At 50.3% G+C, this 26,768-nt stretch overlaps 13 protein-coding genes across 13 annotated transcripts; 4 read left to right on the top strand and 9 right to left on the bottom strand.

Moving 5' to 3' along the window:
• The first annotated feature begins 1 nt into the window (after position 1).
• K460DRAFT_298877 (P-loop containing nucleoside triphosphate hydrolase protein) lies at positions 2–2,221 on the top strand. Its single transcript, XM_040929776.1, has 3 exons — positions 2–293; positions 347–1,304; positions 1,353–2,221. The coding sequence occupies exons 1-3, from the start codon at positions 72–74 to the stop codon at positions 2,099–2,101; spliced, it is 1,929 nt and encodes a 642-aa protein (XP_040794202.1). The 5' UTR covers positions 2–71; the 3' UTR covers positions 2,102–2,221.
• Positions 2,222–2,453: 232 nt separating this feature from the next.
• Positions 2,454–4,505, bottom strand: K460DRAFT_424487 (carboxylesterase family protein-like protein). Its single transcript, XM_040938218.1, has 3 exons — positions 4,067–4,505; positions 3,654–4,011; positions 2,454–3,608 (listed from the first exon to the last, which is right to left on the bottom strand). Exons 1-3 carry the CDS (start codon positions 4,316–4,318, stop codon positions 2,512–2,514), a joined length of 1,707 nt encoding a protein of 568 aa, XP_040794201.1. The 5' UTR covers positions 4,319–4,505; the 3' UTR covers positions 2,454–2,511.
• A 417-nt stretch (positions 4,506–4,922) lies between these two features.
• On the bottom strand, positions 4,923–6,612 carry K460DRAFT_324714 (flavin-containing amine oxidase; the record flags this gene model as incomplete). Its single annotated transcript, XM_040930576.1, has 4 exons — positions 6,416–6,612; positions 6,102–6,353; positions 5,233–6,050; positions 4,923–5,159 (listed from the first exon to the last, which is right to left on the bottom strand). Exons 1-4 carry the CDS (start codon positions 6,594–6,596, stop codon positions 4,923–4,925), a joined length of 1,488 nt encoding a protein of 495 aa, XP_040794200.1. The 5' UTR covers positions 6,597–6,612.
• Positions 6,613–7,360: 748 nt separating this feature from the next.
• K460DRAFT_38730 (putative aldehyde dehydrogenase) lies at positions 7,361–9,455 on the bottom strand. The gene is made up of 4 exons (XM_040935637.1): positions 8,554–9,455; positions 8,225–8,502; positions 7,757–8,172; positions 7,361–7,702 (listed from the first exon to the last, which is right to left on the bottom strand). Exons 1-4 carry the CDS (start codon positions 9,051–9,053, stop codon positions 7,394–7,396), a joined length of 1,503 nt encoding a protein of 500 aa, XP_040794199.1. The 5' UTR covers positions 9,054–9,455; the 3' UTR covers positions 7,361–7,393.
• K460DRAFT_401650 (uncharacterized protein) lies at positions 9,210–10,765 on the bottom strand (the record flags this gene model as incomplete). Its single annotated transcript, XM_040936437.1, has 2 exons — positions 9,210–9,815; positions 9,869–10,765. 2 exons carry the CDS (start codon positions 10,763–10,765, stop codon positions 9,210–9,212), a joined length of 1,503 nt encoding a protein of 500 aa, XP_040794198.1.
• Positions 10,766–10,937: 172 nt separating this feature from the next.
• K460DRAFT_391877 (uncharacterized protein) lies at positions 10,938–13,097 on the top strand (the record flags this gene model as incomplete). Its single annotated transcript, XM_040935851.1, has 2 exons — positions 10,938–12,338; positions 12,386–13,097. The coding sequence occupies 2 exons, from the start codon at positions 10,938–10,940 to the stop codon at positions 13,064–13,066; spliced, it is 2,082 nt and encodes a 693-aa protein (XP_040794197.1). The 3' UTR covers positions 13,067–13,097.
• K460DRAFT_324710 (salicylate hydroxylase) lies at positions 13,091–14,769 on the bottom strand. The gene is made up of 2 exons (XM_040930575.1): positions 13,925–14,769; positions 13,091–13,865 (listed from the first exon to the last, which is right to left on the bottom strand). Exons 1-2 carry the CDS (start codon positions 14,651–14,653, stop codon positions 13,218–13,220), a joined length of 1,377 nt encoding a protein of 458 aa, XP_040794196.1. The 5' UTR covers positions 14,654–14,769; the 3' UTR covers positions 13,091–13,217.
• Positions 14,770–15,247: 478 nt separating this feature from the next.
• On the bottom strand, positions 15,248–16,633 carry K460DRAFT_391875 (phosphoserine aminotransferase). The gene is made up of 3 exons (XM_040935850.1): positions 16,380–16,633; positions 16,075–16,319; positions 15,248–16,010 (listed from the first exon to the last, which is right to left on the bottom strand). Exons 1-3 carry the CDS (start codon positions 16,485–16,487, stop codon positions 15,389–15,391), a joined length of 975 nt encoding a protein of 324 aa, XP_040794195.1. The 5' UTR covers positions 16,488–16,633; the 3' UTR covers positions 15,248–15,388.
• Positions 16,634–17,233: 600 nt separating this feature from the next.
• K460DRAFT_413170 (ethanolamine utilization protein) lies at positions 17,234–17,840 on the bottom strand. The gene is made up of 3 exons (XM_040937594.1): positions 17,697–17,840; positions 17,511–17,645; positions 17,234–17,441 (listed from the first exon to the last, which is right to left on the bottom strand). Exons 1-3 carry the CDS (start codon positions 17,773–17,775, stop codon positions 17,290–17,292), a joined length of 366 nt encoding a protein of 121 aa, XP_040794194.1. The 5' UTR covers positions 17,776–17,840; the 3' UTR covers positions 17,234–17,289.
• Positions 17,841–18,608: 768 nt separating this feature from the next.
• Positions 18,609–20,675, top strand: K460DRAFT_413169 (amino acid transporter; the record flags this gene model as incomplete). The annotated part of the gene is made up of 9 exons (XM_040937593.1): positions 18,609–18,776; positions 18,836–18,963; positions 19,017–19,089; positions 19,147–19,287; positions 19,351–19,429; positions 19,485–19,629; positions 19,679–19,773; positions 19,828–20,431; positions 20,495–20,675. 9 exons carry the CDS (start codon positions 18,609–18,611, stop codon positions 20,673–20,675), a joined length of 1,614 nt encoding a protein of 537 aa, XP_040794193.1.
• A 351-nt stretch (positions 20,676–21,026) lies between these two features.
• K460DRAFT_274444 (MFS general substrate transporter) lies at positions 21,027–22,443 on the bottom strand (the record flags this gene model as incomplete). The annotated part of the gene is made up of 3 exons (XM_040927959.1): positions 21,027–21,800; positions 21,853–22,013; positions 22,065–22,443. The coding sequence occupies 3 exons, from the start codon at positions 22,441–22,443 to the stop codon at positions 21,027–21,029; spliced, it is 1,314 nt and encodes a 437-aa protein (XP_040794192.1).
• Positions 22,444–22,853: 410 nt separating this feature from the next.
• K460DRAFT_413167 (cytochrome P450 oxidoreductase) lies at positions 22,854–24,714 on the top strand. The gene is made up of 2 exons (XM_040937592.1): positions 22,854–23,588; positions 23,650–24,714. Exons 1-2 carry the CDS (start codon positions 22,911–22,913, stop codon positions 24,499–24,501), a joined length of 1,530 nt encoding a protein of 509 aa, XP_040794191.1. The 5' UTR covers positions 22,854–22,910; the 3' UTR covers positions 24,502–24,714.
• Positions 24,606–25,386, bottom strand: K460DRAFT_413166 (uncharacterized protein). Its single transcript, XM_040937591.1, has 3 exons — positions 25,156–25,386; positions 24,960–25,091; positions 24,606–24,908 (listed from the first exon to the last, which is right to left on the bottom strand). Exons 1-3 carry the CDS (start codon positions 25,232–25,234, stop codon positions 24,688–24,690), a joined length of 432 nt encoding a protein of 143 aa, XP_040794190.1. The 5' UTR covers positions 25,235–25,386; the 3' UTR covers positions 24,606–24,687.
• Positions 25,387–26,768: the final 1,382 nt, after the last annotated feature.

Here is a 26,768-nt window from a genome sequence, read left to right as displayed (position 1 = left end):
CACCACTTGTGCCACCATTTAGTACTCGTGCACACTTTCACTCTACACTCGCCGCAGCAAGAGCATTGAGCATGTTAGATACCTTTGAGATACTAACCTCGTCAGGTGTCGTCCTGTGGTCGCGCACATATGCCCCCGTCGGCGCGAATATCATCAACAGCTTAATTCGCGAGGTCTTCATCGAGGAGCGCATACAACCCCAGGCCGAGGATGCAGGGTCGAAACCTACATACAAGAAAGAGGGCTACACACTGAAGTGGACGGCAGCAAAAGACCTAGGGCTCATCTTTGTGGTATTTCCGGCTTTCCCTCTACTATCAGAATAGATATAGCTAACGCTTGCTAGGCAGTGTACCAAAGTCTCGTCCACTTGACTTGGATAGACAAGCTCCTCGACAATGTCCGCGCCCTGTTTGTCGGCCTCTATGGCGAGCAGTTGAAGACGGAGCACAGCAGCGTCGTCAACTGCGACAAGTTTGGCTCCTACTTCGACCGCCAAATGCACGAATTGGAAGGAGCGAGCGACTCTGGCGCACCCAGCATCAAGCTCACCACGCCCGACTCGAGTACAGACAATGACAGCGCCGAAGAGAGCGCAGCGGCACCCAAAATCCTATCCAAGCCGCAACGAGCCCTGTACGATACGAGCGCCGACTCGACCCCCGTACCCACACCAGATGCTTCGCGACCCACGACACCGGCACACAGTCAGTTGGTGACAGGAAAGGCGAGACCGCTTGGCGGCAAGATGTCGCGGCGAGACAAGAAGAAAGCGAGTGCATTCAGCTCAGCACCTGCATCATCAGGAGACGAGGGGTCCACGAAGCGGAAGGGCAAGGGTTCAGCAAAGAAGGGCAGGGTCTGGGGCGAATTTGGCGCAGAAGAGCAGGACGACTCGGTTCTCGATTACTCCCAGGCGGATATACGTGACGGGACTTCGGCCAGCGAGGCTGTCGAGGAGATCCGACCCGAGACATGGGGTCGCACGACAAACAAGGGCGAATTTGTGTTGAAGGATCTGGATGACGAGATGGATGCCATTATTGCCGAGCAGAACGCAAAAAAGGTGAAGGACACTACATCAACAGCCTCAGCCGGTCTTGTCGGATCAAGTCTAGGCGCAATTGGAGGCCTGTTCAGAAATGTAGTCGGCGGAAAGACACTCACGAAAGACGACTTGATCAAACCCCTCAAGGGTATGGAAGAACATCTCCTGCGCAAAAACGTCGCCCTTCAAGCAGCGGTGCGGTTATGCGACAGCGTGGAGCGCGATCTCGTGGGAATGAAGACGCCCAGCTTTACCAGTCAGTACTTCCTCAGAACTTTCGCTTTTGCAGACTGACGTAATCTAGCAATCGAAACAACACTCAAGTCATCCATGGAAAAGGCGCTGACCAAGATCCTCACGCCCACATCCTCCCTCGACCTCCTCCGCGAAATCCAGCACACAAACTCTACTACATCACGACCATACGTCCTCTCTATTGTTGGTGTAAATGGCGTAGGCAAGTCAACCAACCTATCCAAAATCGCTTTTTTCCTCCTACAGAACCACCACCGCGTCCTCATCGCTGCGGCGGATACATTCCGAAGTGGCGCTGTTGAACAGCTGAGAGTCCATGTCGATAGACTCAAGGAACTATCGCAGCGTGAAGGCGGTCAAGTCGACTTGTTCGAGAAAGGCTACGGAAAGGATGCAGCGAACATCGCCGCGGACGCTGTTACCTATGCAGAGAAAAACAACTTTAACGTTGTCCTTATTGACACTGCCGGTCGACGGCATAACGACCAACGGCTTATGAGCTCACTAGAGAAGTTCGCCAAGTTCGCCAACCCAGACAAGATCCTCATGGTCGGAGAAGCCCTCGTCGGCACCGATTCGGTTGCGCAAGCACGGAATTTCAACGCTTCGTTTGGCGCAGGAAGAAGGCTAGATGGCTTCGTCATCTCCAAGTGTGATACTGTCGGCGACATGGTGGGTACGTTGGTGTCCATGGTGCATGCGACAGGCATCCCCGTGGTGTTTTTAGGGACAGGGCAGCACTATAGTGATTTAAGGACACTGAATGTTGGTGCTGTCACGCGTTTGCTCATGAGCTGAAGATTAGGACCGTAGAATCTTTGGCGCAGTAGGATCGGAGCACTTCATGTACAAGCTATTCGTTTGTTGTATAAATAATTAACTTTTTAATGCCAAACTCTATTTACGGCAAACTGGCATTCACTCTACTAGTTCGAACGCATTCATGAGTCTTAGCAATGTCTTGCACGCCAGTCGTGAAAAGCAACACCTTTTTAGCTAACTCCTAAACGAACATGGCACTGGCACGAATCCGAGGTCGGCCTTGTAACAAACATAACACAATTCCCTTCCTAGTTTGAACTAGACTAATTTTGCTTAGTAGGCTAGAAAGTCTTCAGTGTGTCCTAGGCAAGTCGAGAAGACAATAAAGCGTCACCTGTCTCTTAGGAAACTTCGTCTTTGATATATATATAGCAATGAACTATGCTTCATCGATTGAACACCTCGTAGTTATTGGCGTTAATCAACTCCATTCCCTTCTTGCGGTACGTGTCTGGCTCCGTATGGCTCGACACATTGGCATCGAACACAATGTCTAGCGGATTCGCGACATCATACTTTGGCCACAGCGCTTCTGTTCCATTCCAAGCGTTGTTCTCCCTCCACGCATTCGGGTCCAAGTCGTGTACAAAGCTTACCCAGTTGCTGTTCATGAATCTAGCAAGATCGCGGTAGCTCTCGCTTTTATTGGTGAAGGGAGGCACCGCAGCGGGTACATAACCCCGTCCCTCGAGGTTAAGGAACACGAAAGCCACTTCCTGGAAATGTGTTACTCCAATCGTTGGTGGTAGACCTGCGGGGATCGCATTGAAGCGATAGCAGTACGCCGATAGACCGGCAGCGGCCCAGGTCTCGCAAGTCAGCCTGCGGTTGGCAATGAAGACCATATCACCAAAGTAAGATGCTGACCGGCGGAATTGCGCACCAAACGGTGGGCCGGGTCTGGAGTTGCCCAGGTTCGCGATTACGTTGACTGATGGGTCGTCTGGGTATGCTTCCAGTAGCTGCTTTGCTAACGCAGGCGGGACGTTACCACGACCGGAGCTTGTCATGTACCTGTAGAAATCTTCAGTCGTTTCGACCGGCGACGGGCCAAATGCGCTGCCCTCGTCTGAATTGGCGCCGGATATGATGGGGACTTTTACATAGTCGCCAGCTTTGAGCTGAAGAGACGTGGGCTTCTTTATGAAGTCGTAATCTAATACAGGCATAAATTGTATAATGGAAAGATTTGATGCCGGGCTTGTGGTGTTGATGGCTGTGTTGAGCTGCTCGGCAGGCAGTTGGCGAAGACATTCGAATGTACTGGACGAATTGCCGCAGCTTGTCCGGCGGACGAGCTCGTTGTACCAATCCGCATTACTCAAAGGATTTTTCAAGACCCCGAAGTTGATAGGATTGCCGCTCTGCATTATGGCACCACGGAAGAGCTTATCGTCGCGGCCACCATAGGCTGTGAGGTGGAAGCCAACGGACGCTCCGCCTGCACTCTCCCCGTAAATGGTCACTTTTTCAGCATCGCCTGCTCCTTGTCAGCTCAGTCGGCCTCGATCTGGGAGTTGAAACTGACCACCAAAAGCCTCGATATTGTCCTGGACCCATTCTAGTGCTAGTCGCTGATCTTTGAGTCCAAGATTCAGAGCATTATTGTCTTGTACTTCTTTGCTTCCGCTGAGAAATCCCCAAGCACTCAATCGGTAATTGATGCTTACGCCGATGATAGGCTTACCGATCTTCACAGAGTTCTCTACTGTGAAAGATAAGTTGTAGCGCTGGTCAATACCTCCGCCCTCGAAGAAGCCGCCGCCATGAATCCAGAACGCAACTGGGAGCTTTTGATTCTCGAAACCTGCTGGACGGATTACGTTGACATACAAACAGTCCTCGGAAACTGCGTAGTTCCATTGATCCGAACCATATCCGTAGCACTTATCGAATAGTAATTAGCTTGGGGGAGCTGGCTAAAGAAAGGTCTGTACGTACTTCGCTTGAGTACTGCGTAGCTGCTTTTGCATCGTTCCAGCTCTCATTCAAGCTCACTGGATTCCTGAACCGCAAACTTCCCACTGGTGGCTGGGCATACGGAATGCCCAAGAAGAAGTCCTGGTTGTACTCTGCTGAGTGCACACCGTAGTACGACCCGTTCTTGACCTCAACAGTTGGAGCTGAAGAGTTGGAGTAGCAGTTCGCTAAGCCAAAGTATAGCGCAGCTCCTAGTACAATGGCACGCGACATGACAGGCAATTACGTTGGCAAGATAAAACGAGGTCGTCAACGCTATATACAAAACCTCACCTGCTCCGCAATCGCTGCCGCGGTATGTATTGCGCCGCGAAATTGACCGCTGTACGTACATAATCCATGGTTCATGACTCCAGCATCGGCGAAGCCCCCGTTTGCAAACATCGCGTCTTAACGTTCTGCGGGGATCGAACATCGCAGATGCATGTTGACTCGCTCGGGAAGTGGGGAAGGCCAGCAAGCCGAAGATGTGATTGGGTAGCGTTATATATCGATGTTCATGCATCGGAGAAACTCTTTACATTAGCGCAACAAGCTTATTAGAATGTGGGGTATAGGAAGCTTGGAGAACGGCAACGAGGAGCGGCAGCTTCCTTTCTAACCGAGGCCTGCGTATTCGACGCATGACGCTATGTTTAACAAGGGTACCGAGTCTCCAGACCATAATATCATGATGTACAAAAAAGGTCATATCTCCGATCGTAAGTCTGTATAGGCTGCTAGTTGTGCTAAGCAACAAGAAAAAAATCTTTTGACATTCTATAACTTTATAGCGTAAGTCTAGACCTTCCCTTACTATGCTAGATTAACATCTTTTTCATAATCTTAGGGTATTACAAGAGCCTAAAACTTCGATAGCATATTTGGCAGAATCTGCGCCAGACTGCACAGCGCCATCAATCCAGCCGCGCCAGCCATCGCTGTAATCAGCGCTTGCAAAGAGGACGTTGCCGTGGGGTCTATTCAAAGCATCAAGGTAGTTGCTCACGAACTTGGGCGGTAGGAAGCACCACGTTCCCTTGGAGAATTCATCTTTGTCCCAATCGTGGTATACCTGTGATGTGTTAGTGTTAAACGATTAATAGGGGCTCGTGAAGCGGGTAGGGATGATGAAAGTAGAAACATACAAGGCGCTTGATCTTCTGATCTGTGGGAATGATGTACTCGGCAGCGGTTTTGAGCTGGTCAACACCTTCATGCAGGTGAATCCCACCGACACTGCCAGGGGAGGGGCCGAACGCTACAAGGTGTGTATCACCGGCGGGGGTTAGATTATCGGCCAGCGCTGCAACTAAGCCCTTCCCAGGCGAAGCCCAGGCCGTATACGACAGTAAATCTGCGCCCTCGGTGTCAATATGGACCTTGTTGCAGTGCTGGACAGAGCCTTCTTTGATCGCTTGCTCTTTCAGGGTGGGAAGAGGTGGATTAAAAGAGATGTCTCCCAGGACGTTGAGTGGTACGGTGCAGATGACCTTGCGAGCTTTCCATGTCTGGCCATTCCTGCTAGTTACCCTGACCAAACCGTCACGGTCTTCGATACGATCAACAGCGGTAGAGAAGCTGTAGGAAAGTTTGCCTGTGCAGCGGGCATGGTCGAAGATTTTGCGGTGCAGTGTGCTTTGGCCACTTCTAAGTCGGGTGCTCAATGCAATGGCGTTCAAACCAAGCGGCGTATGACCTCCAAGGGCGAACCAGCGTATAGCATCCAACAAGCCCATTCTCTCAATTGGTCCCCCACCCATCTGCAGAAGCATGCTCTCCAGAACGGTAATCTCTACGTCATTAAACTTGTGCTTGATCTGGTTCAAGCGGTCGCGGCAGGATAGCTGATCGATTTCGGTCATGGCAGACCGATTTCGCATTCCTTGGAAGGGATATGGCATGGCATCCTTCGCAAAGTTTCCATCAATGTTACAGAACTCCCCCCAAATTCTGACAATAATGGCTTCCTGTGAAATATTAGACATCGAAATCTACCTCCAAGCTTCGGTGAGACTCGCCTCTTCGTCGTGGGTCAAATCTACCCTCCGTTCGCCAGCTACCACGGTCGCGTAGTCTAGCTTTCCACCCGGTTGCTGGCTGACAATCCAATCGTCATTGAGGCCGTAAAGAGATACTTCGCGATAAATGTGAGGCATTGTCCAGTGTATCCAGGTCCCTCCCATCTCATAGTTGAAGCCATCGAGCGTCCCGTGCCATGTGCGACCACCAATGCGGTCCCTACCCTCCAATAAAAGAGTCTTTTTGCCTAACAAACCGGAACCAGTCAGCCAAGGGGAAAGACGGGGAGACTTGGGGAGTCGCGCATACCTTGCGTGGTAAGGTCACGTGCAGCCACAAGACCAGCATATCCAGCACCGATAACGATAACATCTAGAGTCTCATGAACACCCGGAACTTGAAACTTGGGGGGACTAATAGCTCCAAGGCAGGGAAGTCCACGCTTCAGACCCTCTGTAGGGGTCCAGCTCTGGCCATCTGTCGTAGCCATTATGATGTCTGGGTGTAATGAGAATGACGAAGATCTAGCTGATGAGGATTGAAGAGATATCAAAGCTTGGGTCAGCAAGAAGTGGACGGATAGGATAAATGTTCAAAGCTAGGAAAATGAGGCGCCCACCAAGGCACGGGATGCATAGCCTGACCATCGCGTGCTCCGCTGGTGGAATGTGGACCGCGGAAGCTAGTGATTTGAAGCTGGAAGATCTACATTAGAACAGGTTACTTCAGCTCGATGTGTTCGACACGATGTACTCCGACGCGTTCTCCGTTCTAGGCGGCAATCGATAATGGTTTAGCGCGTTGGTGGATAAAACGTTCATTGGCTCATGGCAACTACCGCAGCTAGCCGAATGCGTTCTTTCATTGTCTCTACGTAGGAGTGGAGGATAGTTTAATCCCTAAAAGTGTTCACAGGTATTTGGTTCCCGCTTATTGTATGAACTCTAATGCTGAGAATAATTGCCATGGCCTAAGTTAAAGTCCGCCTCGTATTAGTGGCCCTGCATGCTGTCAAGATTATAGTAGACAACGCCCAGAGAGGTGATTACAAAGAAAGATATTAGCCTGCGCAGTTTTACGAGGCGAAAAGGTCGATACATAGCTAGATCAGGAGCTGGAGACAGTTCCAGGTGAGTAAAAAGTAGCTAGAGCCAACAAAGCGTTCGTTCGTGGCATTTGGTTATAGAAGATGTCCGTATTCAGGGAGAGCTATGTTAGTAGCACCATGGAGATGGCAGGTTGATTTAATCTCAAGTCTGCTTTCAGATGAGTCTTGATTGATATTTGCTACAATCTACTAGATGGTGCGTCGTTCTGGGTATGAAGAATATTAAATTTCACAACCTTTGTCGTCGTCCACTCATCCAGGGCTTCTACACCCATATCGCGGCCAAACCCAGACTGTTTGACACCGCCAAACGGCGTATTCGCATTCAGTGTTCCCCAGCTGTTGACCGTAACTTGGCCAGTCTCAATGGCGGCCGCAACGCGATGAGCGCGGTTCACGTCGTTGGTAAATATGGCAGCACTGAGCCCATATTCACTATCGTTTGCTTTGCCAACTACCTCAGACTCTGTCTCAAATTTCGCGATAGCCTACAAAGAGTTAGCAAGCCTGACACGGGCCGACAACGTGAAAGTGTAACTTACAGCAACTGGCCCAAAGATCTCTTCCTTCATAATCGTATCGTTGTCCCCCACATCAGCGAATGCTGTGTTCGCGACAAAATTGCCGTCCAGCGAATCTCCTCCGTGCAAAAGACGTGCACTGGACGACTTCCCTTCCTTGATATAAGATAAAATCTTCGCATGCTGGGCGCTGCTGATGATAGGGCCCTTGGTAGTATCCGGTAATAGAGGGTCACCATGTACTGCACGCGCGGATCGCTTAGAAAATTCCTTCACGAAGTCATTATAGATGCTCGAGTGGACGTAGATACGCGACCCAGCAGCACATATTTGCCCGTTATTCGCAGTGATCCCTAGGGTCGTCCAGAATAGTGCGTTTTCGATGTCTGCATCGGGGAAAACAATAGAAGGCCCTTTACCGCCCAATTCTAAGGTCACTTGGGGCACGGTTAGCTCAAGTTTTTAATTTCAGACAATGCATACACATACCTTTCTTGAAATTGGTATTCGCTGACGCCTTCAGAAGAAGACGTCCAGTAGGCGAGCTACCAGTGAATGAAAGCTTTCTAATACTCATGTGTTCGGCAATTGCCTGGCCAGCCTGATGGCCGTAGCCGTTCAAGATATTGACCACACCAGGTGGGAAGCCAGCCTCTAACACGAGAGCCGCTAACTTTTGAGCGTAGAGCGGGCAGAGCTCTGGGGGCTTAATAATTAGCGCATTACCGGCGGCAATTGCGGGAGCCAGCTTCCATATAGTGATCATGCTTTGAGAAGTTAGCTACTGGAAGATACAATGCAGCCAAAAGAAAACATACAGAGGCGCGTTCCATGGCACAATAGCTGCGCACACTCCGATAGGCTGGCGCCTGGTGAATGCCATACCGTTGGGAATCTCTAGTGCTTGGCCGTCGATTTTATCCGCCCATCCTGCATAATATTTAAGGACCTCTATTGCTTGGGGTACATGCAGATGCGTTGAATCTGCAAGTAGAATACCAGCATCAACAGCTTCCAGGGTAGCTAGTTCGACCGCGTCACGTTCGAAAAGGTCGGCGAGCTTGTGCAGCAACTGGCCGCGTCCCGGTGGGGACGTCGTTTTCCACGTAGAACGCAAGGCAGATTGAGCCGCCTCTACCGCCGCATCGACATCGTCTTTCTGTGCAGCAGCGAGGGTTGCGAGGTGGTTCCCAGTCGCTGGGTTTGTGGTATCCAGTGTTTCTCCACTTATAGCTGGCACGAATTGATTGTTGATGAATAGCCCAGAGTGCACGGGGAAGGCGAGGTCCCCAGCACCTCGTATGGTAATGGTGGTCATGATCCGTAATGCTGGGTGTGAAACGAGGTGGGCACCGTACGTCTGTGAAGCATCCCGGGGATGATCGTGCTTTTGATGGGGTATTAGGTGCGGGGGGGTCTTTTTCCGGTACCCAATAAGGCAATTTTCCTACCCGGCTGTCGGTAAGAAATGAATTCAGATCAGGATCTGGTCTGCACCGGAGCTGCGCATCACGTCTTGCCAGCGAGGCATTGGCTCGTTGAAGAGTCTTGCTACGTCTCGCTTGCTCCACACCTCTTCCAATAACCTCGCGGCTGCTTCTGTGTTGCCTATGCCAAGAACCTGCAGCGCTTTCCAACGGCATCTAATGTACTCGCGTCTCTCTTCATCATCGAGCTCAGTGCCTATGACTACAAGCGCCCAGCCGACATTGGCCCCAGGACCAACTGCGTCAGGTACTTGAGCGAGCCAAGAGAAGACGGCGTTGACAGACTGCTGGATTTCGTCGCGAGCTTGCATTGCATCACCTCTGATGCGATGCACATAAACGTGGGTGGCGTGGCGGAAGATCTCAGCAGTTGCAATGGCTTTGTTCATATAGTTGTGTTGGGTGAACTCGTCCATGGCGGTGACGGCTTCCACCCCATTGTAGCACGTGATAGCAAAAAAGGGAGGATCTCTGTCTGAGGGTACTATTTCACAAGCACGTATCTGCGCCTGGAGAGAGTCGATGCGCTGTTCTAGCTCTTCCGACGAGACGGCATCTGCGCTGACCCGCTGGTAGAGCTGGGCTCCTTGGAGCTAGAAGGTCATGGTTAGCGACGCAAATAGCAGCTTGGACACTCGTGACGTACCATAAGATGTGGCAGATGAACTGAGCAGCCCAGGAATGGATCAATGGCAGAGGTTGTTGATGGCCGTGCAGGAGAAGGCGCTGTCCAGGCGGCGACCTGGGGGATGAGGGCAGTGCCGCAGTTCAGACCGGATTGTGTGTCGAGGAGGGTGATCCACGTCTTTAGAAAGGGGTCGAGGTCGACGGCGGCCGAGAAGGCCTGTGTCCAGCCAGCGATGGCATGGTAGTGGTGCTTCCACTTGGAAGAGCCGTTGAAGACTTCATAGGTAGCCAACAGCAGCATGGCAACAACAGTCGTCTCACTCTTGAGGAGATGCGGGCTGCGGAAGCGCTGCTGTAGCTGGCCGATGGCCTTTTTCAGATAGAATCGCGACTCGACGTCGACAGTGCCATGCCAGCGGCTGAGATGCGAGCGGGCGACGGCGAGCACGGCATCAAGGATCATGGGATCATGCAGGGCCAGTGTTGCAAACTTGCGATAGCCATTGCCGTGGTAGTCGATGGCGAGGGCGAATCTGGCAACGTTTTTCATAAAGTGAAGAACCAGTCCGTCTTCCTTGGACGGTAGACCGAAGGACGAGAAGGCAGCGGGCCTAGGGAGGGGACGAGCAGTGGGTGTGACGTCGAGGAGCTCTGTAGGCCACTGAATATGCACCGCGTAGCCAGGACATGGCAGCTGTGCGAGCCGACAGGCATTGCAGGCGGGCAGCGCCTCGTCGCAGCCAAGGCCTCGCGCTTCGCAGGTTGCGCAACCGCCACGACGAACAATGTCAACGCGCAAGTCCATGCTGTCGATAAGAGATGCAGTGTGGTGAGGCTGCGCGTCTCCAGTGCGCTGCGTGACAGCTTGTCCTGCTCGTGCTAGTCTGCGGCTGCGTAAACTGTGCGGGGGTGCCATGGCTGTCCATTGTGTGCGGGGTGTTGTGGCTGTCCATTGCCGGCCAGGGCGATAAGAGAGAGAGATAGGTCGGTCCAAGAGGGATTAGCTATAGATAGTACAATCTCAGAGTGAAGTGTTATCAGCAAGGCTGCTGCGCGTCGTCTTCGCTAGGGGAGTTTTTTTTTTTACCATGTCCGTGTTGACCACCACCGCCGCCGTCACCACCACTACCACCACCACCACAGGTCCATCGACCAGGACGAAGCAGACGTTTGCCTGCGAGCCGTGTCGCAAGCGCAAGGCAAAATGCAGTGGCACCGCGCCCTGCTTCATGTGCCAGAGGAATGGTCAGGCCTGCGAATTCAGCTATACGCGACAGCGTCGCGGGCGCAAACAGGCGAGGTCCCTCGACAACGACAGCAGTATTGCGCCCCAGCGCGAACCTGGGCAACCCCCTTCTTCCGTATCTCCACCTCTGGCTTCCAACCCACCATTGTCTCCCGTCACGCCCTCGTGGCCCCCGCACCTGCAAGATCTCCTTCACAGTGACCTGGCCTCCCAAGCCACTGTGCACCACCATGACCATGACGCGGCAGCCCTCGCAGCCCTCATACCGCCTCTCCTCGACATCTTCTTCTCCGCCGTCGCTCCACAGCACCCGCTCTTTATACGAGCGAGCGACTTCCGCATCCTAGTCGTCGAGCACAGGTGCCCCGCCTACCTATGCTATGCCCTTGCCACGGCTGCGATTCCGTGGTCCAGCCACCGATATCTTCAGGACCACCAGGTGCGCGAGCGAACCGAGGGCCTGTTTGTCACCCTGGTGCGCGCAGCACTCGACTCTGCTGCCAGCTTAGACGCCATTTTGTCTGTCCTCCAATCCTACTGTGCAATCATTATACATACCACGAGCCATGGAAGCGCCGTTCAAGCTTGGTCAGACCTAGGGGCAGCTGCAAGTCTGGTGCGCCTACTGGTCTTACAACAACAGTTACCACAACAACGACAGGAGGAGGTTCGACGATTACACTCATCCACCCGGCTTGTGTCTGACTTTCTCTCCATTTGCGAGGTGTCGTTGGCCTTGGGCCACCCCGGGTTAAGCATCTCGCGTCATCCTAGCCACTACCACGAAAGCCCTGAGACCATGTTGAGCCTTCGTCACATGTGCTCTTTGCTGGCTCAAGTGCAGTCTGAAGCAAGGCTAGGCTTTTCAGATCATCCCCTCCTGCCATGGCTGTCCAAGTCTCCATTCATGGCACTGCATCAGTCTCTAGATCGAGTGCGGCTTGCTTGGCCTGAGACCCTCTCTTTCGAGCTGGAAGAGAGCAGCGCTACTCAAGACTGGCTTGCCATTGTTCTCTGGCATGCTTCCATCATTCTGTTAAACAATGTCTTTCTCCCGGTCCCTACTGCCCGCCCTGTCATCGACACCTCCATGGACGGAGCTTCACATCACAGTTGTAATTTACTTAGCTACCCACACGCACCCGCCCAATTCCTTGAGGAACGAAGAACAGCGTGCGAAGTCAGTGCCGCCCAGATTGCAAGCATCTGCATGCACATCATGTCACGTGGAGTGACTCTGCTGGTAGGCTAGCTTCAATGTTATCCTTCGTTTACTTATCCTCTCTACAGGCTCCGATGCTAGGCTATAGCTGTTATCAGGCCGCCTTTGTTTTCTTGAATCAGCTACACAGATCTCGTCCTTCTGTGTCGCCCCAAGTTGCCCGGCACCTGAAAGCAGTCTTGACTATGCTTGGTGCAATGCGCCATTTCTTCCATCCCGCCCAGGCCTGGATCAAAGCGATCAAAACAGTACACACGTTTCCCCCTCTGCCTACAAACCAATCACAAGATTATGCAGAGATATTCATAGGCTTTTCGGCGAGATTTCCTGGATTTGAAATGCCACCATTCATCTCCTTTACAGACACGGATGCCTGTGACTCGGAGCAAAGAGAGAGGAACGAGAGAGAGTTGGACCAGATACCTAGGCAAACTGGTCACACGGCCGAAGAAACTTCTGAGCCTGAGTGGCTTGCCAAGTACGCAAATCAGCTCAACAACGACCTAACACTGGACCATTTGGCCGATCGAGTAGAGCCCATTGAGGACCCTGCTGCCAGCTATGAAACAATGATTGCAGCATGGTCTCAACCCTTGCAAGAGGATGAGCATGTAATTGCTGATTCAGATATGCCCTTCGCCGATGATGAAGTACTACAGGCCCTTTTAGGTAATTTCAGCACCGACACCCAGCTATCTGAAGCATTTCGTGGGAACAGACTCAATAGTTCACCAAGTGTACATACGTAGATACATAGTTTATAAAAAAGCGATACCTGCAAAGACATTCTAATGAATTGATGTAACCTATCTACACGAGCATCTTTATACACTATTGGATACTTCTCAAGCATTGTCTCTATTCTTCCTGCTGACAGACGCCGCGAGCATTTTTTTTTTTTCACAAATTCGCCCGCACAGGCACCTCGGCTTCGTCGGAGTATCTCCTGTCTTCAATTTCGAATCCACCGCCAGCTGGGACAGATAGCTCCTCCAAAGTTCCCTGCCTGCCGGACCGCACGTCAGCAGCCAGATGGTCAAAGTGCTCCTCGGCATTCTTCTCAGCATCGTGCTCGAGCACCCACTTGAAGCGCGGCATGTTCAGGATCTCTGGGTGCTTCTGAATCTCCTCGCCGTCAAAGTCGACATTGTGGTAACCATCTCGGTTAGATATAGAGCTCATGTGAACCACATGCGAGCGATTGAAGCGGATACGCTCGAAAACTTGCAGGCCAAGCTTCGCGTCGCCCTTTGCACGGTGCAGCGCTACCGCGGCTGCTACTCCATCCTCCATAGCCTGCGACCCGCCTTGTGCAGAGGTAGGCAAGTGGCAGTGCGCTGCGTCGCCAATGACGGCAATTCGTTTACCAGAACTAAGCCACGTCTTTACCGGATCGCGCCAGACGAGCTTGTAGTCGACTAAGGAGTCGGCGGGAGTGTACTTCACCACCTCTTTCAGCTTCTCCTCAAACCCTTCCTCCTCAAGGCACTTGAGCACATCTTTCTTGTCGCCAGGGAAAGACCATGACTCGCCAATATCGTGGTCGTCCTATTGTCTCCGCGTTAACGTTTCTGTCAGAAACAAGCTTGGAACAGGGGAGTACGAACCTTGTGTGTCAACACCCATCCAATTTCCTTGCCTTTCATCCAGGTATAGATGATCATGTGAAGATCCTTGGCTACCCACATCTTTGTAATATCCCTGTTGGGATTGCAGAACTCGGCTAAGAGGGGATTCTTCCGATGCTCTTCCGTCAAGGTATAGTATGCGCGATAAATGGCATATCCGCTGTTCACCTTGGTGTCTGGAAGGTGCAGGACCTTTTGGCGCGCCAGCGATCGGGGGCCATCCGCGGCAAGGACTACATCGCCTACAAACTTGTCGCCCTTGTCGGTGACAACTCCAGCTTCATTCTCAGACTCAAAGTAGTCCACCACCTTTACGCCGAAACGCAGCTCCACTCCCAGTTCTTTCGCATAGTCGAGAATAACGTCGTGCATCTGGCCACGATGGCCAGCGTACTGCTGCCAGAAGTGGTGTGGCTTGAGGATCCAAGGCTCATCGAAGATAAGCTTCCCGTCGTACTTATAATACTGGAATCGGTCGCCTTGGTTGATGCAGACGGCCATGAGATTGCGCGCAATGCGCCCGCCCGCCCACTTCTGAATAATCTTGCCGCCATTGGGGAAGAAGTCGATAATGTCTCCGTATTTCTTGCTTGTGGGATATGTCTCAACAAGGAGGACGCGCATTCCTCTGAGGCGACATTCGATAGCGGCCGTGACGCCGGCGAAGCCAGCACCCACGATGATGACAGTAAACGGATTGGAGGCCATGATCTGAGGGAGATGAAGACAACAAACTTTCTAGTGAATTCCAAGGATAGAGTCCACGCATTGGTTGCGATAAAAGTACCTCTCGCCAGCTGCTGCACGGCGCCCGCTAGTCGTGTCTGATCTTGGTCCGGAAGAAGCAGTATGCTAGTGCGAGGCAAGCATACAACGTTCCCCACAGCCATGGCTGTGAACTTTCCCCGATCTGGTGATTGCGGAATATTTAGCGCCACTGTCTATCATGTGGGCGTTGGCCGGGATGCAGCTCGGATGAAACGCAGATTGGGCGATTGGGTCTGGTGCACAGGCACGGTCTGTGCCAAAGTGGTCTCAAAAGGACGACATTGCTTCTCAAGATATTAAGATACGTACTATGCACCTGCCAATGATCTGTAAATGAAGTGGATGATGCTATGATATTATGGGTATCGTTATCCATATCAGTGTAATTGTTGGTTGGCGTGCCGTCTGCGGAAAGGTGGTGCAGCATCGGATTTAATGAGTCAGGCAAAGTCCGACGAAGGAGATAAGCAACCGTCGTCAAATCCTTTGTTATCTTCAATCACATTTGTACAACCTCCGAATTTCATAACACATGTGCTTTGATAATTACCGTATGTACATCTTAAGGGCTTACTGTACGATTTCTTATTCTTCAAAGAGGGCACGTGACGCGTGAGCGACAACCTGACTGGCTGCCTACAAGCAAAACTCTAACCCCTAAATGACCATTTAATTCTACCCAATCTTCTTCCCAGCCCAGCACTCAATAAGGAGCTCCTTCATCTGCTTCGGTTTGATATCAGGAAACATTTTATTCAGACTCGTTCCCTTGATATCGTACACCCCATTCGCGATAGCAACACCCAAATTGCATGCAAGCGCATCTACCTGCGGTTTGCCTTCGGGGAACAGCTTGTAGAACGGTTTGTTACTCGGCAGCTCTGTCACTTTCCCAGCTCGCAGGTCAGCGAGGGAGTCATAGCAGACATCAAACTTGGTGCCTGTGACTTCCTCGGCTAATTCAACCAGTTCGTTCGACGAGATTGGCGTTCCCGTGCAGATGGCGTCGCGTGGCCATTTTTCGGCTGGAAGGCCTAGGAGAGCACCGACGTATAAACCGATGTCTCGGGTGAAGGTGAAGGCAATCTTGGCCTTCCCATCGCCCGGTATGGCAGCTTTGGCGGCCAAAATGTCTGTAATGATGTACAAAGGCTTAAGGTAGGTATTCTCAAGATGTGGCATGCCGTAATAGTCCATAAACATTCCGGGTTGGATGGAACAGTATGTTAGGCCAGCATGCTTATCAAGTTCCGCTCGAGCTGCTTGGTGAAAAGCCTTCTCCGGATAGGGAAATATCCTTTTTTGAAGAGCCTCACGTTAGCTGGCGTTCTTTTAGAGCGTGATATGTTTCATAAACATACTCTTCCGAGAGGCTGTAGTCTACATTGAAGTCGCTAGGAATGAATCGCTTCACTACGCCTGATTCTGCTGCTCCACGGATCAAGTTGATGTTTGACTGGGATATCACCTCAAAATCGAGGTTCAATGTTGATATCACTGTATCAATCTTGAGGTCGCGAAGCGTCTGCGCCATCGCTGAGGGTGATGAATAATCGACTTCCACGACATTAACACCGTGTGGGGGTTTATGTTTCCCTCCCGAAGTCTGTGAAGTGAGAAGTTAGCTTACTAGTTTGAAAGTTCATAAGATGACATTGGCTCTTACTTTTCGTGTCAGGATGTGAATTTTGTGCTGTGGTGTCGATGCAAGGACCGCGTCGATGATGGTCCGGCCAAGGTCACCCAAGCCGCCGGCAACAGCAACAGTACTCATTGTATGTATTCGCCAAAGTAGTGACAAGGGTATTCGTTGTCGCTGCAGGCCAAAGATGTTTCACAGCGTTGTTATTTGGGGCACACGGTCTGAATTGAACATCAGCGAGGATGTTGGCCACACAAGCACGGAATATTGCGGTATTCTCCGCTTGAAAGCATCCTGAAAGTGTTTGATAGACATCTACTATAGCTATGGGGTATCGCACGCTGTGTGGGACCCTACTAGTTCCATGTCTGAATTTGGCACGTCCGCGCGGAAGAATTGCTTAATCCCAGATGCGCAGTAACAGTACCACGTTATCGGGCGGTTTTTTCCGGGAATGCGGGGTAAGACGCTAATGGCGGAAGTGTTCCGACTTCCTATCAAAGGCTAGACCTGCCCTTATCGCCTGAGTCGCGGCTATCGACCCCAGGCGTCCAGCTACCAGCCCCATCTCGTCTTGAATAGGAGACAGGATCCTGATATTGGAGGAGTTTGATCACGCGCGCAAGTCTAGCGTTGTCGTGGATCATACAAGCCCAGATCTACGCGAAATATCCCGGATCCAGTCACGCAGCGTGTGCTTTTTGGGGTGACCGAGGTATTCGTGACGTAATGGGTTGTGGCAGCTCATGGCACACAAGTCCACCTCGACAATACACGGATTTGAGCCTCAGCATAATATGTAAACTCACGAACAAGGGCTCATTCTGATATATCAAAAACAAATATATGTGGTGGGGGCTCATCTCTTGAAATAAGAAGCAGAGATAAATTCTTGTTTTATTATCTGCCAATTGAGGCACTTTGGTACTACTAATCAATGAGCATCCTTCCAACGTGCAGCCACCTTGTAAGCGACGGCAAATTTGGGCGTGCTGAAAGTTATGGTACTCCCACGGTGAATGAAGAACGTATCTCCAGGGTTGCAAGTTGCAGTCTTTCCAGATTCATCGGTGATGATCAGCTGGCCTGTGGCAAGAATTAGTACAAAGGAGCCTATACTGTGTAAGAGAGGGCCGGTGCGGGAAAAAAGTGTACCTTTGATGACGACGCCCGATTCATCGTACATGTACTTGGGGGGTGGGTTAAAAACTTCTGCGTATTCCAGAAGGAACATGGAACCAGTCAAAGGGTTCTCTGTGTTCGGGCCCTTAGGCGTTCCAAATCTGTCCACTATGATATTCTCTCAGTACTGTTGTCTCAACAAGTTTGGTCAGAACTCACCAAAATACACCTCTGGCGGGCCTCCTTCCAGGTGAGGGATATGATGGAATTGGGATTCTGAGAGAGTATCGAAAGGCATCTTTATCTGGTCAAGGGCCAAGAATTTTATGATTTTGTAATATTAGTCGTGAGATAGACTGCGGGATGCGAAGGCTGTTGAGAGAGCTGCAGTAGGCTGGTCTTAGGAGCTTATATTTTAAATTTACTTTTTGGGTAAGCTCCAATACCCAGCTATAATCCGCCCGCTCTGTGGCGGGCAAGGCAGCGCAAGGGTAAATGATAACCGAAGCCAACCAATGAAAGTATAGTCCAGCAAATCCTCCGTTATCAACGTGCATACTGTTCTCTACTGCAGACAGAGTACTAGCGCGAGTACCTAGTTGTAGGCTGCACGGATAGTCTTTTTAGAAAGAGGCTTATTATCTGTACGTTTTATATTAAATGCCCTATAATTATATTCCAGAATAACGGCGGAATAAGTATATTTAATGTTAGAATATATTATTTCTATAGCAGGAGAGGTATTTGTAAATACTTTCAGTCTTAGAAATATTTAAATTATATTGTTAAATATTATTTAGGACTAACCCTTTTTTACCAACTAAAAGCCGGTACAAAAAGTCACCTTACGGTAGATTAGCGCTTATAGAGATAGGAGTAAAAAACATATCAAAAGCGCCTACGCCTTAGTGTTCCCTGTTAAGCTATCGCCGGTTCTGAGATAGGAGCAACCGATTGCACGGATAACAAAGCAGGCTTGACTGCTAGCACCTCTCTAGCGTATGCGCCCAGCTTCCCCGCATGCATTAAATACTCCTACTAAGACCTTGGAACCCGTATCAACAACAGCAAATTGAAGTGGTATCTTTATTATTGATAATTTACGTTGTTACTCCTTTGACTTTTTCTGTCATGGCCTTGACAAAAGACGCTGAGGTCTCGCACACTGTCCAGAACTCAACGGATCATGATGTGGTAGATTTCTATCATCAGAATGGCATCGCCGCACAGAACCAAGTGTTACATCGCAAGTTCGGATTCTGGTCTGCATTTGGTATTTTGTTATGCTGCAGTGGCGCGGTGAGTTGCCAATACTCAGACACCTGGTAATGTATAATGGGCTAATATTATGTGTATAGTGGGAAGGGCTAGTTGCCTCCCTGGCTCAGTCTCTACACGCCGGTAGCTCGGTGTCCCTGGTGTGGGGATGGGTTGCGACTTCAGTTGGGATGATCTTCATTGCGTGCTCGCTCGCCGAACTCGCCAGGTACCATAACCCAATCGTCTCTTTGGGGCTCATGATTTACAATGGCTCGGCAGTCGCTTTCCAACATCTGGCGGACAGTACCATTGGGTTGCCCAACTCGCTCCTCCACAGTGCAGGAATTTCTTGGTAAGACCCCCAATCTTCCTGGCTCTGTGTTGAATACATTTGATAACCCTTCCTTAGAGCTGGTTTACTTGCTGGATGACCATAGCTGCCCTCTGGCTAGGCGGTATTAGCTGCACAATGGGTGTTGCCGTACAAGTTCAGGCGTACGCTTCACTTGCGAACCCGGGATATGTTCCACTCGCCTGGCATGTATTCTTGGTAAGATTCTGAAACACGGACGAAATGCTTTGATAATTGGACTAATTCTTGAGATCATTTTAGATCACGGTATTGATCACGTGTATCTACCTTTTCATAAACATCTTCTACATAAAGCTCTTACATGTGATGAACATAGCCCGTGAGTTCCGACCTCTCAGGTTTCTGAAGAAGATTCTAACACTACTTCCCGCTAGTCATTGTCGTTCACATTACCGGCTTTCTCATTGTGATCATCGTCATGGTTGTAATGCAGAAGGACAAACACGATGCCAGCTTTGTCTTCACCCACTTTGAAAATGGGGTCGGATGGAGAAGTGATGAGATAGCCTGGATTGTTGGGTAAACTCAAGATGATATCCAGCTATAGGAACTCTGCTGAACACAACAGGCTTTTAACTTCCATCTACGCCTTCTTCTCTTTAGACTCTGCAACTCATTATGCGGAAGAAGTTGAGCATGCAGAAATTGCAATCCCTAGAGCCAGTGAGTCACACCCTTTTCCTTTGTATAGATGTGTCATTACTTATCTTTGAATAGTGTTGTTACAAGTGCTCTTGAATGCCTTGATGACATTCCCATTCATTATAGCCCTGCTTTTCTGCATCGGAGATGTCGACGCAGTACTTGTCTCTCCACTAGGTCTTACGAGCCCCTTCACTCAGATTTTGTATAACATCACAGGCAGCACAGGCGGTTCCATATTTCTAGCTATGATTAGCACATACGTTGCCTTCGCGGCCGGTGTGGATCTCTACGGTGCCGCAGGCCGCATGGTGTGGTGCTTGGCTCGCGACAAGGCACTTCCACAAGTCTTCTCCATCGTACACCCGAAATACGATGTACCCGTCAACGCACTTCTTTTGATGTTCTTCCCGACAATGATTCTTCCTATCATTTATATCTGGAACTCAACCGCGTTCTACGGTATTATGGCCGGAGTTCTGGTGTTCTTCCAGCTGTCATACTTCCTGCCAATCTTCGTAAATGCCACGTATGCGCGCTGGAATGGCAAGCAGCACCCGAGCGCTTGGTCAATGGGCCGTTTTGGTTGGATTGTGGATATCATCAGTTGCTTCTGCACTGCGTTCATTTTCATTTTCATGTCATTCCCGGTCTACATGCCATTGACGGCTACAACGATGTGAGCCCCCTTTTCCAGCTCAACGTTTATCCTATGCTTCGATATGAGACTGACACGTCTTAGGAACTATGCCTCAGTCATCTTCGGTGCTGTCGCCGTCCTATCAACCGTTCTTTGGTTCTCTTATGCGCGCTCCCGATACAATGGACCAATTTACTCACTCGACACTCTACAGCTAATCGATGGCCAAGTAGCGCTAGATGCGGAAATGACCATCGTAGAAAAGAAGACAACACACGGCTAGTTGTGGGCGGCTCAAGTTGATTGTTTTCCAATAGCTAGATGTAGTGTCGTTGTTAAATAATGCGCCCCGGGTATAAATATACTTGCGCTCTTTTCCGTATGCAACACGTAACATTCTGATCGCAAATCTGAAAATGTATTGGATTTCCCGTGATCATGCTACCGCTGATTGTATTAGCTCAAAGCTACAACAGGTAGGCAGCACCTCAAGGAAAATGTCATGAAGTATTGGCTATGAAGTTGATGTTAAGTGTCTATAATTCTACCGAAAGATTGGCTAGAAACTTGCTGTTCTCATTTGGTCAAAAACAGAACGTGGCGTGCATGTCAGACTATCAGGTAACGTGGACCTCTAGAAGACCACGTTCAGACCCCACCCCACCCTCCTTATTCTAACGACTAGGAAGAAGACAAACGAAGCAACGTAGAAGGAACCCGTCAGCAGGGCCATACCCCAGTACCTCCCTCCACATGCTTTCAGTAGAGCACCTGCGATGGGAGCCCCAGTAAGCGCCGCAAAGCCAACAATCGTGTAGCTAGTGGCCAAGTAGCGACCAAACTCCCCAGTCTTGCAAAGTTGACCCACGCACACTGGTGCCAGGGATAGATTACTCCCGGAAGCGAAGCCGAATATTGTCGCAAAGAGTATAACCAGAGGCGCAATTGCAGACGAGGACGATGGGAGCAGCGTCGCAGGTAGCCAGATGCCAATATTAGATAGAGCACATAGGGCTACGGTGACGAGGATAGTATTGAACCTTCCCATATGATCACTGATGTACCCAGGAATAAGGCGGCCGAAAAAGGAGGCACCATTGATAATGGCGTTCAGCTGGTAGGAAGGGCCCTCTTTGATCGCTCCGTCGGTAGACAATGCATAAGACGTCAAAAACGTGAGAGGAATAAACAGCGCCCAATCCAAGAAGAACATACCGGCAATCAGCAGGGTAAGATCAGTGTCCCGTAAAAACGTGAGATCAGGGAGCATCGATGATGGTCCCTTGGGAGGAAGCCGGGACCGTACTAGGGTAACACAGATGACGTTGAGGAAGAGGAACAGGAAGGCAAGGATGCGGATGCTCCATCCAAATCCTACTGATGCGAAGAGTGGCTTCATCATCAAGGGCTTCAGAGAGACTTAGTGGTGTTATGCGTTGGTTACAAGGAATGACACTAACAATGACAACGCCCCCTATTGATCCCCCCGAGATAGCTATGCCTGTAGCCATCCCTCTTTTGATCAGGAAAAAATGCCCAATGGCGCCAATGCACGGCGTAAATATGAATGCCGTAGCTGGTCCAACGATCAGGCCAAGAACGAGGAAGAATTGATAATATTCTACTCTGCATTTAGATCGATTCAAGTCTGTTGGATACACAACTAACGTACCTTTGCACACTGAGAACAAGAATAACCCAGTCGTAGATGCAATCGATCCACAAAATACCATCCAGCGAGGGCCCTTAGCATCGAAGATAGGACCGGCTTGTAAGGAGCTGAAAAGAGCTAGAAAGATATACATTGAAAATATCCAGCTGATGGTACCGGCACTATACGAGGATAGTTGATGTGTGCTGAGGTATGCCTGGAAAACGCCCACAGAATTCATCAGGCCGAAGGCTACGAAAATTCCACAGAACCCACCGGCCACAACGAGCCATGCTGCGATACCCCCTTCGGGACATTCCTCCTGTTGCACAACAAAGCCTTCTGCATCAGTGGGTGCTTCGGCCTCCACAGCCGGGTGGGCAGCGTCTTTCTCTAACATGAGAGAAGGGTTGTTTACCATGCCCATAACTTCCAAATGAGATGTTCGCCGGGGATGGGAATGGTTTTCCGCGTTCTAGGCGCAGCGGCTTTGAGCCTATAAACGTGCGAGCCCGCGGAGATAACTGCAAAGGTACAAGCAATCCTGCACAGACGAGCACAGACTGATACTCCACCGCTGCTACCGCGGGGCCCGAATGCGATATTTCCTGGATCAAGGGTGGCCGGAAAATAGTTGGGGGTGGGAAAGTGGGAGACGGGATGTTTCCTAGAATAATCCGACGGCCGAAGCGTATGGCTGTACCTACCCCTCATTATCTGAACCAGTCGCAATCGTCCTAGCGCCACACGATAAGCAACAGTCCAGGACAGTGACAATTAAATGACGATGAATGGACTGGTCTCCATCATGTGCTTTTTCATGTACCTGCCTGAAGCTGAAACAGTGTCCTACAGTTGACTACTACTATGGCGGTCATTGAGCTCTTCAACCCACTTCTGGACCTTTTCAAGCAATACTGGGTTGCTATCATTGGACTTGCGACCCTGCTATATCTGTTATCCAACCGGTACCAGAAGGGCCTCCAAAAAATCCCCGGGCCCTGGATTCGCTCCGTGTCGTCGATTCCGCGTATCCTCTCCGTATACAAAAGCTTCAGCCACGAAGATGACCTCCGCCTTCACAAGAAGTACGGCAAGATTGTGCGCATAGCACCGAATTCACTCTCTATTTCAGATCCGCACGAAATTAATACACTCTATGGAATCTCCACCAAATTTTACAAATCCCGGTTCTATGATTTAGCCTCAGTCCACGACGAAGAGGGCCTTGTTCCTGACCCATTTGTCCTGACTAATAAAGAGCTGCATTCGCGGATGAAGCGCAATGCGGCAAACGCCTACTCTATGAACGGACTATTGCAAATGGAATCCTGGATAGAGCCCGTCACAGAGCGATTGCTACAAAGGCTCGAGGAAAGACATGTGAAGACTGGCCAACCTTGCGATCTAGGCAAGTTACTGCAACTATACGCCATGGATGCCGTATTTTCCCTTACATTCGGAAAGGATAAGGACTTTATGGAGCATGGTGATCAGCATGGCATGATGCGGACTCTTGACCTTATGACTGATTACATGGCTATTGTAAGCATTAAGCGTCCTGGTTGTCTATCTCCTTCCCGCAGCAGCTGACGGTGACGAACAGTTTGGACAGATTCCATGGATACACAAGTTCTTGCTCGGGAATAAGTACGGCACCCGGCTCCTTCTTGGACAAGATACCTCGGAAGAAGCTATTATGAAGCTTGCCATGTCCGAGGTGGACGCAGTGAGGGAAAAGGACGATGATTCAGGCCCCTGTACGTTCCTGCGCCGCCTATTGTTGAACCAGAAGAGCAATCCAGCCTCCTTGACCGACCGGGAGATCTTCACGCACTCATTTGGCAACATCGCGGCAGGAAGCGATACGACAGCCATTGCACTTCGCTCTGTTATGATTCATCTTCTGCAATACCCTGATGTGCAGGCAAAGTTGCACGCGGAGATACAATCAGCGAACTTACAATTGCCCGTTTCGTTCGTAGCAGCAAACAGTCTACCCTATCTGAACGCTGTTATCAAAGAGGCGATGCGATTACACCCCTCTGTTGGATTGATGCTCGCTCGCTATGTGCCGCAGGGTGGTGCCACCATCTGTGGCCAATACATCGCACAAGGGACCGAAGTTGGCATCAATCCATGGGTTCTACACCGCGATCCGCAAGTGTATCCTCAACCAGATATTTTCAGACCAGAACGCTGGTTGGAGGCGGAGAAGGAGCATTTATCCTTGATGAACAAATCCTTTCTTACCTTTGGCGCCGGAGCTCATACCTGCAGCGGCCGTCAAATTAGTCTTATGGAGGTCACCAAAGTCATTCCAACGCTACTGTTGACCTATGACTTCAAGTTGGTGGAAGACGGCAGGGATATCTCCTTTAAGAATAGGTGGTTCACTCCGCAGAAGGGACTGAAAGTTTTCATCACTAAGGCAAAGAATGAAGTTTCTTTTCGCTAGCATCGATAAAGTAGATATGTTACTCATGTTGGCACAGGAGTCAATATTGTTAGCTCAACAACTTACAATCACACCAAACGAGCAAAGTATGAAGGGGTCAATATCCCTACGCCCATATATATATATATATATGTGTTATTATGACTATGAAAGTTTTCAGGACATCCTAAGAAGTTGTCATATAAGTTACAAACTCGACCGAACAACGACATTAGTCCGTCCTGATGGAGTCTCTTCACCTGCACTATCACTCTCTGACGTATTCGGCTTCCTTGATGCCGCTTGGAAAGAAAGGCCATAACTCGTAGTGGAGAAGGTGATCGTGCTGCCGCGGTGAATGAAAAACGTATCGCCCTCCGTCACGGTTTTGACAACACCCGTCTCAGCATCCTTGATAGTCAGGTTGCCTAGAGTCGATGGTTAGAAGCATGAGATGAATTGGGAAATTGTCTGCTCACCTTGGAGGACAACACCAGTCTCATCATACGTATACTTTAGCGGAGCGCTTGTCGACGCGCCATCGAGGAGGAAGAGTGACGATGTCAGAGGCGATTTATCGACCTGGGAAGCCATCGTTCCGAAGATCTCATCTGCACGCGGGGATGGTAAGTCCTAGCGCACTATAGACGGGTGTTCGTGGAGGTAGTTTCATACTGCAATACACATCAGGCCCAGCAACTGGCGAATTGGAAATTTTGAACGAGTCCGTCTCGGGCTTATAGTCAAAAGGCATTGTGGGACTCGTCTCGTTAAGTTGGTAATGTCGTGGATGGGAAATACTTGAGGAGCTGGAGTGAGCATATCTGCAATGCACAGGCGCGATTAAGAGCAAGCCAGGATACTGGCAAGAGGATGCAAGCTAGTCCCTGCACAGTTGGATGACTGGCTAGTTTATAGTAAATACAGGGGTCGTAGGGAGTGGCAATAGTGCCTACCGAATTTTTCCGACCTCGGATTTTTGGCGTGCTTAGTCTAACGTACTCTAAAAGCAAGTAGCTGATACAGCCGAATGCATCCTATAATGCGTTCCGCTTATTACCATTATGGGTCTGCGGGTTTCTCAGGTGTAATTAAGTGCCACCAACGTACCTCAGGCTGAAAGTAATTGCCACTTGACGCGCATTTCTAGGTCCTTCTAGCGAGGGAGCGAGCACGAGCACGAGCACGAAGTATGAGGGGGTGGTGATGGTTACCGACGAGCTTGCCTCTCGAGGTGCGCACACCGCCGCACCCTGCTGGCACTGCCTCCACATGCGGGCTACGAGCCAACACGTGATATTTGGCATCGACTGCGAAGATAGGAGCTGCGAATCATGTATGACATCCATAGACTTCTAATTTCAAAGAATTAAGTAAGTTGCCGCCGCGGTTGCGAAGCTCTTCGCGATGGTTTTGCCAATCGATCCCGCCGCTGTCGCTGCGCTGACACCGCGCTGACACCACGCTAGGCCTAGACTTTTCTTAGACGACGCCAAACACAACCTTCGTCGCTTCGACCACGGAGCCACAACGCGAAAGTAATAGACTCGCCTGACCAGAGCCAACTCCCTGTTGCCCAGAGAGAAGTCTGAAGTTGTAAAGCTCGCTTAGAGCTCTATGCAGACAATCTCCGCACTCAAAGTACTTTCACAGAACCAGTGATAGCTCAACTAGAGCGTAGGCGCTTTGGAAATCCTCTATGCAGACAGTACCAGAACCCGACTCTCGCTGCAGCAATATGTTTTCATCATAGAGTGAGGAGTCTGTCATACATACAGACGCTTCTTGACTTCCCCTCTTCTTTGAAGTACGAAGGGTGGGTCAAGTAATGAAGATCATAGGTAAACTTTGAATCCTTGATGTGGCAGCACAGCTGACACCTACCGGTAGATTGTGTCAGCTTTGCGCCTTTCGGCCCCCATTAAAACACCAAGTTGTAAGCATTGATCTAGCCACCTATCATAAGCGTATGTATGCATCATGCCCCTGCTCACTGTTGCAAGCTCACGCTCGGATATTTAAATCTCGTGTCGCCCTGCGTCGTTTATGAAACTTACATGCTCTGGTGTTCTTAACTCACACCAGCTGCGCGACTTTCTTTCTCTTCAACGATAGCAAAATGGCCTCATCGCGTCTTTACAAAGAAGGCCGAGCGCATTTTGTGCGCGAGGCCGAGGCGCGCTACCATGACAGCAAAGATTTCGATATGCTCCGTGATTTTCTGGCGCAGAGTAGCAGCCCGGAAGAGGCGCAGACGGCAGCTGGAAGTCTGAGGCAGAAAGCGAGCG

The sequence above is a fragment of the Cucurbitaria berberidis genome (assembly GCF_010015615.1).
Source record: "Cucurbitaria berberidis CBS 394.84 unplaced genomic scaffold K460scaffold_1, whole genome shotgun sequence".
NCBI classification, from domain to species: Eukaryota; Fungi; Ascomycota; class Dothideomycetes; order Pleosporales; family Cucurbitariaceae; genus Cucurbitaria; species Cucurbitaria berberidis.
This window is presented reverse-complemented; position numbering and strand designations above follow the sequence as displayed.

Bases quoted from the DNA above. Each gene is read 5' to 3' on its own strand.
- K460DRAFT_298877 (XM_040929776.1), top strand. From the start codon at position 72: ATGTTAGATACCTTTGAGATACTAACCTCGTCAGGTGTCGTCCTGTGG. The intron at 294-346 runs GTATTTCCGGCT...AACGCTTGCTAG, and splicing joins ACCTAGGGCTCATCTTTGTG to GCAGTGTACCAAAGTCTCGT. The intron at 1,305-1,352 runs GTCAGTACTTCC...GACGTAATCTAG, and splicing joins GAAGACGCCCAGCTTTACCA to CAATCGAAACAACACTCAAG.
- K460DRAFT_424487 (XM_040938218.1), bottom strand. From the start codon at position 4,318: ATGTCGCGTGCCATTGTACTAGGAGCTGCGCTATACTTTGGCTTAGCG. The intron at 4,012-4,066 runs GTACGTACAGAC...CTATTCGATAAG, and splicing joins CTACGCAGTACTCAAGCGAA to TGCTACGGATATGGTTCGGA. The intron at 3,609-3,653 runs GTCAGTTTCAAC...GCTGACAAGGAG, and splicing joins CAATATCGAGGCTTTTGGTG to CAGGCGATGCTGAAAAAGTG.
- K460DRAFT_38730 (XM_040935637.1), bottom strand. From the start codon at position 9,053: ATGACCACCATTACCATACGAGGTGCTGGGGACCTCGCCTTCCCCGTG. The intron at 8,503-8,553 runs GTATGTTTTCTT...AACTTCTCAAAG, and splicing joins GTGCCATGGAACGCGCCTCT to CATGATCACTATATGGAAGC. The intron at 7,703-7,756 runs GTAAGTTACACT...AACTCTTTGTAG, and splicing joins AGATCTTTGGGCCAGTTGCT to GCTATCGCGAAATTTGAGAC.
- K460DRAFT_324710 (XM_040930575.1), bottom strand. From the start codon at position 14,653: ATGGCCTCCAATCCGTTTACTGTCATCATCGTGGGTGCTGGCTTCGCC. The intron at 13,866-13,924 runs GTTCGTACTCCC...CGGAGACAATAG, and splicing joins GATGGGTGTTGACACACAAG to GACGACCACGATATTGGCGA.
- K460DRAFT_391875 (XM_040935850.1), bottom strand. From the start codon at position 16,487: ATGAGTACTGTTGCTGTTGCCGGCGGCTTGGGTGACCTTGGCCGGACC. The intron at 16,320-16,379 runs GTAAGAGCCAAT...CTCACTTCACAG, and splicing joins TTCACATCCTGACACGAAAA to ACTTCGGGAGGGAAACATAA. The intron at 16,011-16,074 runs GTATGTTTATGA...TCTTCAAAAAAG, and splicing joins GACTACAGCCTCTCGGAAGA to GATATTTCCCTATCCGGAGA.
- K460DRAFT_413170 (XM_040937594.1), bottom strand. From the start codon at position 17,775: ATGCCTTTCGATACTCTCTCAGAATCCCAATTCCATCATATCCCTCAC. The intron at 17,646-17,696 runs GTGAGTTCTGAC...AGAATATCATAG, and splicing joins CCCGCCAGAGGTGTATTTTG to TGGACAGATTTGGAACGCCT. The intron at 17,442-17,510 runs GTACACTTTTTT...TTCTTGCCACAG, and splicing joins ATCGGGCGTCGTCATCAAAG to GCCAGCTGATCATCACCGAT.
- K460DRAFT_413167 (XM_040937592.1), top strand. From the start codon at position 22,911: ATGGCGGTCATTGAGCTCTTCAACCCACTTCTGGACCTTTTCAAGCAA. The intron at 23,589-23,649 runs GTAAGCATTAAG...GGTGACGAACAG, and splicing joins TGACTGATTACATGGCTATT to TTTGGACAGATTCCATGGAT.
- K460DRAFT_413166 (XM_040937591.1), bottom strand. From the start codon at position 25,234: ATGCCTTTTGACTATAAGCCCGAGACGGACTCGTTCAAAATTTCCAAT. The intron at 25,092-25,155 runs GTATGAAACTAC...CCCCGCGTGCAG, and splicing joins TGGGCCTGATGTGTATTGCA to ATGAGATCTTCGGAACGATG. The intron at 24,909-24,959 runs GTGAGCAGACAA...CATCGACTCTAG, and splicing joins GACTGGTGTTGTCCTCCAAG to GCAACCTGACTATCAAGGAT.